The sequence below is a fragment of the Macrosteles quadrilineatus genome, unplaced genomic scaffold, assembly GCF_028750875.1.
Source record: "Macrosteles quadrilineatus isolate MER2022 unplaced genomic scaffold, UCM_ALF_1.0 Scaffold_2__2_contigs__length_208266976, whole genome shotgun sequence".
Taxonomy (NCBI): Eukaryota; Metazoa; Arthropoda; class Insecta; order Hemiptera; family Cicadellidae; genus Macrosteles; species Macrosteles quadrilineatus.
Genome location: NW_026542595.1, coordinates 201931235 through 201948670, shown reverse-complemented (window position 1 = coordinate 201948670; position 17436 = coordinate 201931235). Strand labels below are relative to the sequence as shown.

General features: G+C 32.7%; 1 protein-coding gene across 4 annotated transcripts in view; it reads right to left on the bottom strand.

Moving 5' to 3' along the window:
• Positions 1-1070: 1070 nt before the first annotated feature.
• The window catches only part of LOC128987630 (kinesin-like protein KIF26B), a 38259-nt gene continuing 21893 nt past the window's right edge, over positions 1071-17436 (bottom strand). The window contains exons 5-18 of one of the 4 annotated variants that reach the window (XM_054408581.1): positions 17069-17257; positions 16064-16255; positions 14708-14846; positions 11459-11621; positions 10436-11330; positions 9837-9964; positions 9066-9192; positions 8435-8545; positions 7553-7755; positions 6859-6950; positions 5883-6068; positions 5155-5258; positions 4062-4224; positions 1071-3253 (exon numbers count right to left, since the gene is read on the bottom strand). In XM_054408581.1, the coding sequence (XP_054264556.1) occupies positions 3160-3253; positions 4062-4224; positions 5155-5258; positions 5883-6068; positions 6859-6950; positions 7553-7755; positions 8435-8545; positions 9066-9192; positions 9837-9964; positions 10436-11330; positions 11459-11621; positions 14708-14846; positions 16064-16255; positions 17069-17257 (2786 nt within the window). In that variant the 3' untranslated portion in view covers positions 1071-3159. The remainder of the gene's footprint in view (positions 3254-4061; positions 4225-5154; positions 5259-5882; positions 6069-6858; positions 6951-7552; positions 7756-8434; positions 8546-9065; positions 9193-9836; positions 9965-10435; positions 11331-11458; positions 11622-14707; positions 14847-16063; positions 16256-17068; positions 17258-17436) is intronic. The other 3 variants (XM_054408578.1, XM_054408580.1, XM_054408579.1) reach the window with 3 other exon arrangements.

The window sequence follows — 17436 nt, the reverse complement described above, 5'->3', positions numbered from 1 at the left end:
AGTCCATACTCTTTTTCGCATGACACCAAAGTGGAAACGTCTTCCAGGGACACATAAAAAATATACCTAATGCCAAAATGCACATCAAATCTTGGATTTGTCTAAGACTATCTAACATTCGTCTAAATTTGTCTTAGAATAAAACTAAATCTGCTATAAACAGATATTTCAATTTCATTTCTGTGGAAAATTGAAGTATTTTGTCCTTTCTTTATTTACCGAAAATATACATGATATGAAATAATTAATGTTTATCACGAAGAATTTTGAAGGATGTAATAAAACCAAAAAGACAGTATCATAGTTTTTATGATAAACTCAATCCTAATGTTAATAATAAACGAGTTGGTGAAAATACAGTCAAAGAAAGTCAGTCTGGTATCTAAGATCAGTTTAAACCTCAATTAAGAACTTCTTGTGGTTTTGAATGGCTTTGATTGCCCTCCATCCAAACTTTTAGTCTCTAAAATATGCTAAGTTAATCCTGTCATCAGATATCTTTGCAAAGTTTAAGTTGAGTTGACTTCTAATGGACTCCAAACTGGTAATATTTAAAAACTAAAATTAAATAAAGCTGTACAACTACTATCATTAGACATCTGCAAAATAATTCATGAGCAGTTGGAACCAACACTAGCTGCTGAAATTGGGCGTTTTATGATATGTAACTTACTGTGTATTATTGTTTTGTTGATGTTTCAAAACATTTTTTCAAGAAAAAAAAAATATAAATTATAACAAAATTATATACTGTATTTTTTACTTTGAGTTGTCTTCATAAGTATGTAATAAAGTTTTTATCTTTTTATCAAGTCAAAATTAAAATGACATATCATTTAGATTGGTTATTAGTTAGTTTTATACTCTTGGAGTACCAGCATACTTTGACTATGCCTGGTTCAAATGCTATTTAGAAATTCCTGTGTAACGGGTATACAAGCTTCTTACTAGCAATTAAATGTGCTAGGAAATACTTGGTATTTATATATTTATTAATAGAGGGTAGGTTTTGCTGGTAAGGAAAACACCACACCACTAGACAATATACACAAACTTTATTATTACACATTTTGAGATAGCGGGAGACAAAGGCTTGGAAGAACAGTTTAATAGACTTAGTGTAATTGGTCTTGACTTATAAATACTCATTATACAATTCGGATGGTTTTAATTATTTATAAAATTCATTGCTTAGTAAACTTCGGCACTATATTGATTGTAACCGTGAATATGTATAAAATTCAGTTTATAAAATCTCGTTGCATGATTTAAATATATACGAAATACAATTCCTCATTTTGATTAGACATCAGGTAACTTTATTAAAACTTATCTAATAAAAATATTAAATATAAATATCATAATGAAACTTTACTAATTTCTTAATACCTTTTCCATTTATTTTACATTGATGAAGTAATTTAACAGTTATTTTTTACTTTTAAGTAAGTGACTAATATGAAATCCATTATGTAACTCATCTATAGTGTTTAATTCACGAACTTATTTTTTTCCCTGAATTGGGTCAAATATGTGCTAGTAATTTTAATTTGAAAGACACCATTTAACTACTTACATTATAAAATAAAGTATAGAAAAGTAGGCCTATAACTATATACTTTTGAAAACTTTCGTTTTTGTTTCTTTGTTCCAAGTGAAAAAGAACTAGTAGTCTATGGGCATATACAAAGATAAAAGTAATATTCAAAATATAAACAGTACACTCAATATGTTGTAAAATAGTGATTTATCATAAGTTACTACTCGTCTAACATATATTAACAGAATTTTTGGCAATAATAACAAAGCAGAATGTTTTAGGCATTCTGAAACAAACGCTTTAAGCTCAAAATAACAACACTGTATAAAAGCTTATTCTTTACAAGTTTAAACAATAATAAATAGAGTTTTACACCTTAATCTAATTTATATTATATTTATACCTTCTACCAACCCTGTATCATTGTTCTTCGGTTTATTTTATCGTACACTTTCTTTCCTCTATAAAGCATAGTTTAATTTTGATTTAATTTCAAGATGCTGTCAAACTGAAATTGTTTGATCGATTCCTAAACTCAAAGAGAAATTTTCAATGATTGATTAATGCCTCTAAAATGTTTCTGATTACATTTTATTAGATTTAAGATAATTTACAATTATGTCTGTAGTAACTTCTAAATTTTAAAATGTGTAAATAGGTTCTTTTGAAACTGTTGAAATTATATAACTATTATTTATTTACACAGTTAGCAAAATTGAGCTTAGCCATTTATTCATTTTCCCATTTATCACACTTCGACATATCCAAAATTACTTACCTGACAATGGTAAAAAAGCTAAAGAATAACACTGTACAGTAGTAGGTAGTAGACACACAATAATCCAACACTTTCAACAAGACTGGAGGAATTTTGCATTACCCTTAATAAAGGATTGCCAAAAGCAATATTATGATTGACCTATAAGCCATTGAAAGTTAACATAAAACACATTATTTTTTATCTTTTAATTTTATCAAAAGAAACTGTCTTAATCCTGGACTTTTTATACAGTTTATATAGCCTTTTTTAAGTGCATCATTAGTTATCCAATACAGTTTTAATTGGTTGTATTTTTTAGCCTAGTGGGTATCGTCTCGACTTAGGTGCGGGAGGGACGGGTTCAATTCCCTGCTCATCCATAAAACTTTAATGGGTTTAGACCGCTTTCATAAGCACATTTAAGCCACGTTGATGTTAATCAAAATGCTACTGGCATAGACAAAAATGTATTACACAATGAAAGATTGGAAGTTGATGGTTGATCCAGAATTGTCTATGCTTGGAAACTAACCATTCTAATAGCCGTGGAAATAATTCAGTTTGGGCAGAATTTCTCCGAATGCTATGTTTATAGGGTAAACAAAAAAATCTGAAAGTGCACAGGTTACTTATTACTGAGTGTGCCAAACAGTGTTGAATTATCCAGTGCCAACTGGACTACTGTACTAGGATTTCAGGGAGTGTTTGAATGCTTAGTAGAAAACTAGAAAACTAGTTGAGGAAAATTCAAATTTTAACGTCAAAACAAGACCACAGGGTTGATAGAAAGCTTGGTCATGACTGGGCTGGAGGCTTGTGGTCGAAACATGTGACTACCAGAACGTGAGACTTGCAGGCATCAACTCTCTTGCGCAGGATGACAGTTTCTTGATGTAGAGCTTCCAGAAAACTGTGTGGGTCGTCCCAGTTCTGCCAGCTGTCCTCCACGTGCACTACCAACATAAGGAAAATATAATTTACTGAACAATCTGTTACTGTTGTGATTATTGATAAGTATGCAACCCTAGTGTTCACATTCTACCACTTGAGAAAAATATTTAAAACATTCTCGAAGTTACTCATTTGATCTAACCTTCATTATTTCTAATTTTCTTCCTTTATACTTTTCTGCTTAAAATTAATTAAAAGTTAATTAATTTTTTTTAATTTTCTTCTTGTTTTTTGCTTGATAAAGTTCAGAAAAATAATATGTAATATCAGTATATTATAAAAATTGATTTAACTATTAAAAAGATTAACAAGAGATAGAATTCCTAGAATCTTAAAAAACTTTACTCCATTTAAATAAACATTTTAAAACAGCATTTGTAGATAATGAAGTGGCTTCTTAAAATGCTTGTAATAAAACTGTTACAATCGTTTTAGAGCAACAATATTTTTATAAAATATAATAACTCTTTACAACTTTCAAGTCAGTTGTAGTTGTTTCAGCTCATATTTATGTATATTTTTATATATTTACTTAATCACTCTTCATCAGTAAGAGTATTCAAACTTTAAAAGCTCAATAGAGATGAAACAATATTATTTAAGTTTTTTAAATTGTTTTATAGAAATGATTATGGATTTTATTTTGTAGGAAGTTTTGGATAGTATATATATTTTGTAATGCATAAAAACCTATAAAAACATTCTGCAAAAATAAAAATAAATAAATTTAGAATTGCTATGATAAATTGTTATATGCTTAATGAACAAATAAAAATAAACTGAAACAAAAAGAAAGTGATGAGTACGTACTCACGTTCGTAGCTCCATCTGTCTTGAGGCACCAGTAGCCGAGCCTTGGCCGAGGCTAGCTCAGCCTTGAGTATCCTCTGTTCTCGCCTGAGTTCTCTGAGTCTGTTAGCCTCGCTCCAGCCTCTTTCTAGTCTCTCCACATCGGGGTGGCAATACTGGAGACCTTGATAGAAAATATAAACTTTTATACCCAATAGTTTTTTTTTTTTTTAAATTGGTGTTGAAATTTAAAATTTGGATATTAATGTGGTATTTAATTTTTATTGTGTCTATGAATAAATGTTGGTGGGAAAATGTGTATTGAGGAGTGTTGGGATGGTTATTTACATTCAAATCGATTTTAATTATATTATCATTATAAATTGAGATGGGCTCACTACTGGCGTGTATATTAACCAAAATATGAATAAAGAATTGGTTTAGATGGGGTGAGATTCTTTGTGTAGTTTTAAAACCTACGGAAATCTGTTTCATTAGCCAGTACGGAAAGGTTAGTCTAGTTTCGATGTATCAAAAAGTTACTGATTTTTCTTCGGGACTAAATCGGTGACTTTCCGATTTCTAGGTGCTATAACCACTCAGCTCCCCAGTTGAATGAATAAAGCTTGTACGGTTAGAAGTTTGTTAATACCATTCTATAAATTGGAATCAATAAAAGTATATACATTTCGATAATAGCAACAAGTTTTATCCTCCCTGTGATATATTCATTTAAACCAGCACCTAAGTCGAATAGACAACATTTCATAAAGTAAAACAAAGATTCTGAAAATTGAAAGATTCAGAAAATGGATAAAAATTCAGAAGTTATAAGAAAGTTACTTTCTGTAGCCTAACAGGAGATAGGAATTTTTATATTTAATTTAAAAGGAAGTTCAGTTTCTAAAATGTCCATTTGATTATTTAATTAATTCAGATCAACCAATTACGTATATTTTAATAGTAACTCAGCTGGTGATTTAGTATTTTTTTAATTTTTAAATTCTTTTGATTAATAGTTTTGCTAGTAAAAATAGGATGAAAGAAGTCTTATTACATTAAAATCTAATTTAACTTAAATTATCTATGTTTACGGTACTTCATATATACTTACTTGCTCCTCCGGGGTCGTGTATGCTGGACTGGGATTGACTATCTGGTTGTGTGCCACTTACGTACCCACTGCTGTCACCGTTCTTCATTTTACTGCAGACAAACCTATAAACAATTAAGACATCCATAGTTGTCACTGCTCTTGGTTAAAATCCCAACTTAAAAATCATGAAATTACTTCAATTCAATTTGAAAGTTATTTATGCCGAATTACTTTTATGATAGGCTGTAAAGAACATAAATAACTTCATCCTACAGATTACAGTTACCTAGTAAATTGGATCATTTAGTTGTAGACCCTAAAGTTGACATCGTATATATAATTACAAGCAGAGAACCCGTCCTTCGTACGGGGTTGGCATTATACTCAAGCTTTGCGTTTGCAATGGGGGAGGACACAGTTTGATAAAAGTTGCTTCTTTAAATTGACGGTATACTATAGTACTATACATCTACCATAGCCATAATGTTTCACCACTTCACCTAAACAATAGAGAAAAATAAATTATTAAAGTCTCGCAAATAACACAAATTATTCATGAAATTTTGGTGCATATTCGGAAAAAAAACAATCTTATTATGGGTGTATTCTATTAGTGACTCAACTCAACTACGTTAATTCACATATTCATTCAACATGGGAATAACATCTCTACTCTATTAACAGTCAAAGCTGGGTAAAAATAATATATTTAAAACGTATTGTTTAATAAAAATAATGACACTAACCCTTCTCTAGAGAGAGTCAGTAGGGAGCTTTTCAAGGGTGGAGGAACTCTAAGTTCGTCATCCTCCTCCCCTAAGCTCCTCCCTCCACACTCGGCACCGTTCCCAGGGGCTCTCTCGCACCTCTCCTCTTGCAAGTTGGGGTTTGAAGCTCCATCAGGATGTCTTAGGGATGAGATACTGCGAGTCCTAACGAGAATGAAATGGACAAGAAGGAATATTTTAACACCGTAAACATGTACAGTTGAATTTACCAATGGATATCTCTTGGCATTGTAAAAAAATAAGAATATTACATAACCAATTTTAAATGCTAGTGCTATAAAGTTAATACATATAAGAAATGTACACTTACACTTTCAAAATTCTTGTGTTTGTTTTGTAAGTACCTGTTATTTCATTTATGGGTGCCCAGATTGTATGAATATACGTTATTAATTTCTCATTAATGATTTTGCAAAAAAAATAGTAAACTAAACAACACAATGTTTTTAGTTTTTAAATGCTAAAATATTTATAAGTTAAATGTAAAAACACAGAATTGTGTACAATACTTGCTAAAAAATATTGTAAACCATATTGCACACCTAGTAATATGTAAGTATTTTCTTGTAAACGATGGGAAATGTACAATCTCTAAGCTAAAATATATGACCATATAAAAAAACAACCAATCTCAACGGTGAAAATTCACAAGATTACTGAATCATTCAATTACTTATTACAATGTATTTAGGGTCTTAATATGATAAAAGAAAAGACATATCGTATTTTATAGACTACCATATGCAGTGAACACTTGCAAATCTAAAGTATAGATAAACAAACTCAAAGAATTATCATTAACTTCTTTGGAATTTTGACATCAAGCCAATTAAAACTGAATATGAAAATAATAAAATATGTATGCTGCAATTATTTTTCCATTACGTGTTAAAATGTTAAAAGAAATAAAATGTTTGATAAAGTGAAGACTTACAGGTGGCTAAAGTGAGAGGTGTCGTACAGCATGCCGTTTGTCAAACTACCCTTGCAGTTGAAGCACACCTTTCCCGACTTTTTATCGTCCCCCTGAAACAGTTAAGGTGATAAACTCAACTTCTTACGTTTACTTGGGTGTAATAATATTATCTACACATAAAATGTATATTAAGCAGCTAGAATTGAAATGCAAATTTACTATTTGTGTTTAAACTTGTAGAAAAATGTATGATACAATTGGTAATGTTTAAGGAAAATATAAAAATTGTTTTGCAAAACAGATGAGTTGTAGTTAAAATGATTTTGCATAAGAGGATAAATAAAGTCAATTTTTTTCAAAAAAGGATTTTTTTTTTATAAATGGAAAATGGTTATGATAAGTGGAAATATTTCCAGGTAAGACAGATTTTCCATAACAATATTTCAAACCTAATATGGTTTCTTTTCTTGTTGCATACCTGGCTATTGCGCCTAAGCTCGACGGTTTTGACAAGTTCATCTCATATACACACAAAGACACAGATTATTTTCTCAGCATTCACCTTAAAAATAAAACTTAAGGTTGTAACCATTGGACATTGCCAAAACCAGTATTGCCTGTCAACGCTCCAGGAATATGAACATTTCATTTAATAAGAAATGTGGTCCAGAGGCTAAATAATTAAGAAAAAGAGCAAAATCATTAAGATTACCGGACAATAGGCAGGCTCGCTAACGATGCTGCTGGTGTCAAAGTCTCCTCCATTATGGAGATGGTGGTGATCCTGCGCCAACATGTCCGACAGAGATAGTGACTGACAACGAGAGAACAAACGTGTCTCAACATGCTGGGGCATACACAGGTCCTGCTGCTTGCGTGTCAGAACAGGTGTGCGGCAAGGGTCCTGGTCCATGGCTGAGAAAAAGTGTTTTGTTAAAAAACATGTTTAAGTATGGTACAAGAAGTAAAATGTTTAATTGTCTCCTTTTTGTCGTTACAAAACTGCTGTTCAAGTTGTATGGATGATGTTGTATCAAGAATACAATATATTAAAGGTTTTGTGTGCACTTAACTTCATGAATGAACAACAGACTTAAAATTAAGTATTGCACTATTTGGTTTGAAAAATCCAATGACATGAAATGAAATGAAATGAAATGAAATCAAATAATATTTTATTTCCCAACTGCATAATACAATTCGTGGTAATTACATAATAATTATACAATCCTTAACTTTAAAAAATAATTACAAAAGTATACTATATTTAAATGGCACAAAGGGGAAAAAAATACCTTATCAAATTATATGGAAAAGGTCTACATAGGCAGGGGCCTGTGCGTAGACATAAAAGTGTGTGACATTATTTTAAAGTGTTTCCTAATCATTTCAAACAGATTGAACGCCAATTATACATCAAATTGTTATCTCCATGAATAATTTGGCTGATTTCCGGATCTTACATCTGCTAAATTATTAGATAAGATTATTTTGAGGAAAAGGGAATTATCACAATTCAAAACATTCAACTAAGTATTAAGTTTTTAAAAGTTAAAAAACGATAAACTGAACATAACAATTAATATTATGCTACCTTTACCGTTGTGAATTTCCATGGACTGATTTTTCAGCCATGTTGTGTGATGGAAAAATCCTGGACCTCTAGGAAACAACCTTTCAAGGTCATTTGCAATCGAAAGGGAATCTGAAAAAAAGGGACACTAATTACAAAAGTTTCAAACATTTTATTGGCACAAAATGTGTACACATTGGCCTATCGCTGTTGTGCATTACCAACCATCACAAAATAAAATGGTAATCATATCCTGGAAATTTCATAGATGAAATAAAGTTAAGCTCGTATCATTGGGTGTTAATTAGCAGACAATCTTGCATGGATATTCCTTTTTTTTATTAGATAAAAACGGGATGCTTCAAAACTAAAATAATCGAGTATTTGTGCAGTATTTTAAAAACAATAGCCATACATCTTAGGTCAGATGGTAAAAAAATACCTGGATAAAATATTGGAAAATTTTAACTTCTTGTTGATCCACAAGCAGGATAAATTTCATATATTATAAGCCACAAATAAATAACAAATCAAATTATGTTATTAATTGTTATCCCAACAAACTGTCAACCCAAAGCCCACGTGTCACTCAAATGTTTATTGTTTTTATTGATAGTTGAGTTTCAAACTATATGTAGTTTTTTTAGCTTACCTGTGAAAGTTGACACAACTGTTAAATTCTCCTGACTCAAGATCCTCAGAGGATGTTCCTCTTGGTCGACCTCAGGCAGAGGATTCTCAGCCTCTCCCATACACAGTGCAATATCCTCCTCTGTTACCTGATATATACATGTACATTATAAGAATATCATTATAGTAATCTTTTTGAATAACTTAAAACAAACACTAAAAACTTTTTCAACAGGAAATAAATGTTTTATAAAGGGATTTTAATTCAAACTACTAATTTCCATAATGTGGGTTTTCCTAACAAAAACCCATTAAATATTACAATGTTGAAAGTATAAGAAACAGATAATTAAATCTCACAAAGATGTGTACAAAGTACAGAGAATAAAACTTTATTATTTGCTTTATAGTTTAAGTTTGAAAAATAAACTAACATAAAAAAATTAACACAAACACTGATTTATATTTAAACAAAAAATTAAAAAATTACAAATGCTATAATTTGATATTTTTTGCTTAAAAATTTCTGTAAAAAAAAACTGATTGTATTACCATTTAAAAACAACACCATAAATATGCCCAATAGACATGTATTCTCCTTTAAATATTACAAACAGGACGGGGGGGGGGAATCAATTATTATCATAGGTCCTAACTAAAACATATCTATCTCGCATTTTAATATGCAAGGGCATCAAGATACATAGAATTATTGTACTGGCGGACAAGTAAGTTTTTACTTTAGCCACAAAACAATTTTGCTAATAAATTAAGTTACTACATTTCAGTTTACCTGAAGGCATGAATCTTGCATTGCAACTAGTTGAGCTGGCTCCTCCATCTCTATGATTTCAACTTCAATTTGTTCATCCTCTTCCTCCTCCTCATAATTCGTTCCTTGCAGCCTCTCGATTGGAACAACTAAAATATAAATTAAAATTAAAATTAATAAATTAAATTAATGAATTATATTTATTTTTTATTTGCACTATCAATTTATTGGAGAAAAAGATTTAATCATGATAATAAACAGAAAGGTTTACCTACCAGCTTTACCTGCTAACTTGCAGAGAATTTAAAATTTACTTTTTGTTGATTTAATCTATTACTTGGCCTTTTTTATGTCCCACCTTAATCTGCTAGGATGCTAAGCTTATGCCAGGAACACATTTACTTCAAGCTAGATCTAGAGGGTCACGGAATTATCCCATACATAAAGACCATTGGTAGGGTTTGAACCCAGGACCTCAGGGATCAAAGTCCCACATTTTACCACTAGACTAGCTGGCTTCCCATTTGGTCATCAATTCAAAGAAACTAAAAATGGTAATATAGAGCACATAAAGTGTATCTACCGAACGAAAGAAATGTATAACAAACTATCTTAATTACCTCTGCCGATTTCTCCATTCCTTGCAGCAATGGAGGTTTGATGTAAAGCAGGAACAACTTCTTCTTGATCCTCCTCATCTTCTTGTCCACTAGCCTGACCTCTGACTCCACAAGTGCCGTCACTAGAGTCCCTACCTTCATCCGAACAGGTCTTGAAGTTGGCCAGATACCTTCTAGGCGGTGTCTTATCCCTCGCCATTGACTTATGTTTCTGCAACTGCACAGCCTGGTTCTCAACCCACTTTCTGATCATACTTTTCTTGTGATAGTCCATGAAGCCGTAGCTCAAACCGTTTTCTGCATTCAACGGACCATCCACCCACATTTCTTTCTTTGCGAGTTTATGCGGTCCATCTTTTTGCATCATGTGGAGGTTCCTCGCTTCAACTACTTTAGATTTAGCTATTCTGGGACCATCGACCCATCTTTCTTCTGGAGTATGTGTTCCATTCAATTTCGGAGTCTTTACTTCCTTGGCTTTACTAACAGACCGTGAAGGTGATGACTTCGAACTCGCAAGTCCTGATTTTCCCAGTTTTCCCACCCTGTGAGGAGAAGATCTATCTTCGTGAGAGCCGTTCACTTGTGACAGTTCTTGACACATTCGCTGAGGGGATGCTGGAACTGATCTTGATATGTTGGGTCTGATTCCTCTCTCGTGGCCTTTAGGCTCCACACCGCTTCCCCTCAGAGCCTTCCCCATAGCACAGCGGTTGTCTTCGGAGTTGAGGCTTGGCAGGTACACAGGTGGATGTTCTCCGTCGGTTTCATCTGAAGGACCAACATATATCACAGTATCCGCTGACTGTTCGCTGCTTGAAGGATCCACTTCGCTACTTGTAGTACCTCGGTTCACATCCTCGCCAGCAACCATGCCGGAATTTCCTCCGGTGAACTAAAAAAAAGTTATGCATGAATGTTTGTTTCAGTTTAAAATATTACAAACCTATAATATTTATTGGTTTAATATTTATAGGTATATAATATTATCAAAAATGTTTTTGTCGCCATTACGATGCCTACCTTGATTCTTCTCCTTCGTATCCTGTGCACCCTGGAGGCCAGTTGGACAGTTCCCAGGGTGTCAGAGTAGTTCTGGGCGGATGGTGATACGTGAGCTATCATCCCTACGTGACATGTAAGGGATGACAGACACTCCTTCAACACTTGAGTCAGTTTGTGTTCTCTGCAAACAAGGAATAATATTAGCATGAACTATTAACAGAAAATGGCAAATATTTGAATGGCAATTAATCCATATACAAGGTTGCACAAATTCTTGTAACCATGCACACGGGGAATTCAGGAAAATTAAACAAAAAGACAGTAATAACAAGTAAGAACAAGCAAGGTTGTGTCTGTAAGTATACCGGTTTTCATAACAATAGTGGCCACTCTCAAAATAAATTAAAAATATATTTTTTGCGATGTTCCCGAATAATACTGTATGTTTTATAAACTTTTTTGAATATTAAATTCTTACTATAGTAGTCGTGCAGTGGTCAAAAACTCAACCAAACATATGTAATGTACAGGCTTCTCTAAATTTCACTCCAGGCTGTAAATAAAACATGTGATTGTAATTTCTTTCATTTGTTTTGATTTTCTGTTTATATTTTGTTGTTATTTCCTCACTAGCATGGCAACCCACAAGGCCCATGTTATTTTTTTTATTTCAAATTCATTTTTGTGCTTATTTTTTTGCCTATTTGAATTTATAAATTGATTCTGCACATGTACAGAAAAATATCTTTCTAACAGGATGCGTAGATTTTCCTTGCGATTCACACAAGCTGAGAAAAAAGGATTTAAAGAAAAATACTTGCCTAATAATATATAGATTGCAAAAATTAATAAAATATTTACTTAAAAAACTGAGTATTCAGAGGGCAAAAATAACACTTAAACTGTAAAATAAAGAAATTCATTCCATATTCTTAACATGGATAAGGTGCCAATGACTGAACATGCCAAAAAAATTTTAAAAATATATAATGTTCCTTGGAACATACACCACAACGATTCTAACATCTTACATACCATACATAATATCCAAGAATGTAAATAATCTTAATACTTATTGAATTCAGACTTATCATACAACAGTTTTTTTAATGATTTATAATGACTAATAGGCTATATTAAACTACGCAAAAGGTTTTTTTACAAAACGCCAATAGAATAAAATACAAAGATAGGTACTCAACAAGCTATTTACCCAAACTTAATTCAACGCTTAAAACAATATCTGAGGTTACAGAGCATCGCAGATCGAAACAAGAAAGCCTACCACAGAGTAGTTTCAATAGGACATATTGGTTGCTTGATTCCGTGGCTCCCCTTATAGTTTACTGTGTTATAAAAAGCCTTAACAACTTCTGTTGAAAATACGATGGGTGGCGCCACAGTCTCACTCACAGACAAAGATAGACATACACACTCGCACACAAACACACCAATACACGTCATAATGTGGATGGTTAGCCACCGTTACAGGCCTTTGGTCGAAGTTAACCCTAATGGGCTACCGTTAGAGCCACAATGGATCTCATATATTGGGATCTTTCAACCAAACATATTATTTTATATGTGTTGTTCTTCAGATATAAGTCTGTAATTTCTTACGCGATTTTATTTCATTTGTTCAGAAAAATTACATTAGGTAATGCAATTATTTGTTCTTTACACATTGGTTTTTAAATTGTAAGAATTCTTACCTTTGTTACACTTTTAGGTATTTACAGTATATCTAATTTATTATTTTAACAGTAATAAAACTACTGCTTTAAAAATATATTCATCTTTGATTCCATTATTTATACTTGTAATACGTGTATTTGTGAATGGTAATAGTTATATAAGTATATTTTCTTTTATGATTTTTTTTATATTTATGTAACAGTGTAAGATGTTGAAATAAACTCTAATGATGTTTTTGGTGATTTTAATTTTATAAATATCTTTAGGTCGTATTTTGGAACTAAATAATAGCTTTTTTTACCTCAATAGTAGCTTTTTTACAAGAAAACTTTGTTGTATCACAGTGTTTAATTATGCGTGGACTATATTAGATTATAACACTAATTTGAAAGGAAAATATATGATGTTAATATATTAAATTAATGTTTTTAAAACACGTAGATATTTATAAAAATGTTTTACTTCAAATTTGGGGTGTTTCTATTCTTGTCTACAAAAAAGTGTTTTAATAATAATTAAAAATTTATTAATTAAATATGAGCGTCATTGAAGAAGGAGATACCAAGTTCGTCACTAATGTTTTGGGAGTTCAATGGAACTATATTGAGGACGTTCTGTTTTTTAACCTCACGAACTGTATTAAAGATTTGGACGTGTCTCGAATCACAAAGAGAGACATTTTATCCATATCTCACAATATCTTTGATCCAATTGGTATCCTTTGCCCTGTTACTTTGTTTCCTAAACTTCTTCTGCAAAGTATGTGGGACTTGAAAATTGACTGGGACACTGAAGTAAGTTCAGACATCAGTAAACTATTCATACTGTGGTATAATGAGCTAAGCGCTCTTGGAAAAGTGAAAATACCCCGATGGATAGGTAAAATGACTATGGATTCAAATGGTTGTAGTATTCATACATTTTGCGACACAAGTATAAGATGCCTATGCTACAGTTATTTACTTGAGAGTTGAAATTGAAGATGAAGTAAGAGTCCAATTATTGTCGGCAAAATCAAGAGTAGCTCCTCTGAAGAAAACCACGATTCCAAGGTTGGAATTATCAACCGCCACGGTGGGAGCACGTCTCACAAGCTGGACGAAAAATCAAAGTTCCAAAAAGGTTCATGTTTGAGTAGTAATACTACTCGGTGGGAGGATGTTATATCTCCTAGTCTGTATATATGATGAATATTAACTTTGATTTAATTTATTTGTCATATGGTTTGGTTTTGTTTTGTTTTGTCACGGAATTTCTACATATATGAGGGTTGCACCATTTTGTTTAGAATTATAAGGTCTGTAACATTCTAAATTTTGAATAAAAGTCGAGCCGTTTCTTTATCAGATTTATTTTTTTTTAAATATATTATATTTTACCAGCTATCTTGATATATGTCTAGGACTTCTTATTGAATTAAATTTTCTCTAGTTTTTATATTTTTAAAATCATTCAACATACATAATATGTATTAAATATTTTAATTAGCATACATAAAACAGGTGTAATCATTTAACAAATGGTTAAATATACTAACCCCTAAAATATATGCAATTTTACTAAGTAACTAACCTGTGGGGCAGATGTTTCTGGCCATTGAAAATGCCGAGAAGAACATTGCCGATCCCTCCAAGACTGAGCCCACCAGTTAGCTTGCTTCGTTCACAGCTGCCCAGGTCAATCAGGTGTAGCCGGCTGCGGCCACCAGCAACTGAGGACAATGGGAACAATGAAAACACAAGAATAAGAACAATGGGGACAGTGGAAACACAGCAATGGAACCCAACACAAAAATAGAAACAATGGAAACAAAACTACTAAATGTGACAATTACAATGAAAGTAATAAAGAAAACAATAAAATCTAAGTAAGATAAAACTACTATGTTATTACCTAACTTTTGGAACAGAGATAATTGAAATCATTTGGGAAAACAGTAATACAATTATAGTATTAATGGTAATTTTGGAATATAATAATAAATGTATATAGGTATAAATAGTTTTATACCTTAATATCACAAAGTCTAATCTTACTAATATTATAAATCTGAAAGTTTGTGAGTTTGTGTGTATGTTTGTGTGTGTGTTGCTCAATCACGCATAAACTACTGGACGGATTGGGCTGAAATTTGGCATACTGATAGTTCACATTCCCGAATAACATTAAAGCATATTCTTATCTCAAAAACCCTTTCGGGCTCCGCCCCAGTGGCTCTGTAGTTCCCCACGTTAATCTTATGATTTTTCATATTTAAAAGGAATTAATGAATCTTAACAGCTGTCTCAATTAAACAAGTTGGTTCTGTTCTATGATGTTCAACAGCATAAAAGTTACAAGGATTACCAACAGGGTGCAGCACTATTAATTTCTTTTTTTATTTATGACAACAGCTAATTTCCAACCAAAAGGTGAGTGAGCGTAGCGAACGAACTTCAACCTTGAGGCGAGTTAGCGTAGCAAACGAGCTAACCTGAAGGCAAGTGAGCGCAGCGAACGAGCTCCAACCTAAAGGTGAGTGAGCGTAGCGAACGAACTTCAACCAGGACTTGAATGAGCCATGCGAATACTTATGAAGTTAAACAGGGCAAAGCCCGCGGGTACAGCTAGTGAGTTATAAAACATAAATATTTTCTCAAAATATATTTTATTGGGTTAGCAGTGTTGAGGTTACACAGTACTTGATTATAAAGCAATTAAATGCAAAATGAACATTGTTATCAAAAAACATAACAATGGTAAAGTACTGTTCTCCTTCACTAATGCATTATTGGGAATCCAAATGAGTATCCTGGCTAGAAAAAATAAACAGTTGATTTTCTTCATACTACTTATACTCTTAGTTAGGCTACAAATTTGTTGTATATGGTGAACTTAGGTTGTAAGATCACAATAAGCAAGTTCCGAGCCCAACAAATCAGGACGTACCAGCGCCCTTGGTGGCGACGCTGTACTGGTAGATGTGTAGGGTGTACAGGAAGTGTGTCTGGGGCGCCCGGGCGGCCAGGGCGCTGTCCAGGTAGAAGGCGGCCTTCTCTGCAGTGGGCGCCCTCAGCTCGCTGTAGTTCTGCAGCTGCAGAGGATCGTCTCGGAGATACACACCGGGCGACTGCTCACACTCTGTGGGGCATAGCGGGGATGAATGTGTGGTTGGGGTAGTCGCAGTTTAATTTTTTTTAACTCTAAGTTCAAGATATAAACGGTATTAGCAATCAGAACCATGTGTACTTTCTACCATTAGCTTGTCAACAGTCCTAAGCGGTGGGGTGGGAGTTAGTAACTTGATAATTTATGGGGGAAATCAAAAGCTGCAATAACTTATGAACCGGAATTTCTACATATATGAGGGTTGCACCATTTTGTTTAGAATTATAAGGTCTGTAACATTCTAAATTTTGAATAAAAGTCGAGCCGTTTCTTTATCAGATTTATTTTTTTTTAGTTATATACGATAAAAAATGCAATAAATACCTGAAGATACCACAGATTGGTACAAATATACTAAATTTCATAAAATCCGGACCGCAGGTGTGGTATGTAGCTCTGTACACATCCACACACCAGGCAAACATGACTTCAAAACCCACATTTTTGGGTTTAGGGGGACCCAAAAAACAGAAATCCATTCAAAACCCAAACTAGAAAATTTTGAAGAAAACAATACTTTCTTCAAATACTTTAAATATTGGGAATAAGTAAAAATTACATTCAAAATAACAATACTTAAATTACAAAATGTTTTGCTCCTAACTTATAAAATGTAATAACCTAAACTAGGCAACCCATAGATGTGTATTATCAGGTGTTTTAAAATTCGTAACAAAATTATCATTCCTTAGTAAGCTTAGTTAGGTTCAAGCAGTTAAATATCCCAAAATAAAATTATAACTATTACTTATTTAAAACAATTTCTGTTTTAAATTACCAACTCACCATTAGCATGTCCCACCAGCAGGTCTTTCAGCTGTTGGGAGATCTCCACAGCTGATACTCTAACAGAGAACCTGGCACCTGTCTTCTGTTTCTGTTCAGCAATGCCACGGAACAACCACGAGATGGAGCTGGGGATGATCCCTAGACTAGAGGCGGAGTCTGGGGTGCCGAGCATCGTCTGGGTCTTACCTGGAGAAGGGGTGGAGATGAATAAAGAACTGAGCAGAACTGACATTGGAAGGATACAAAGTAGTAAGAATGTTTTGTATCTGGACCTTTTGAAGACAGTTCCTTAAGAATTATTGGCTGGTAAGGTGGTCTCATAGTACTTTTTCATCGTTGAGTTAAATTCCATAGCATGGCACTAA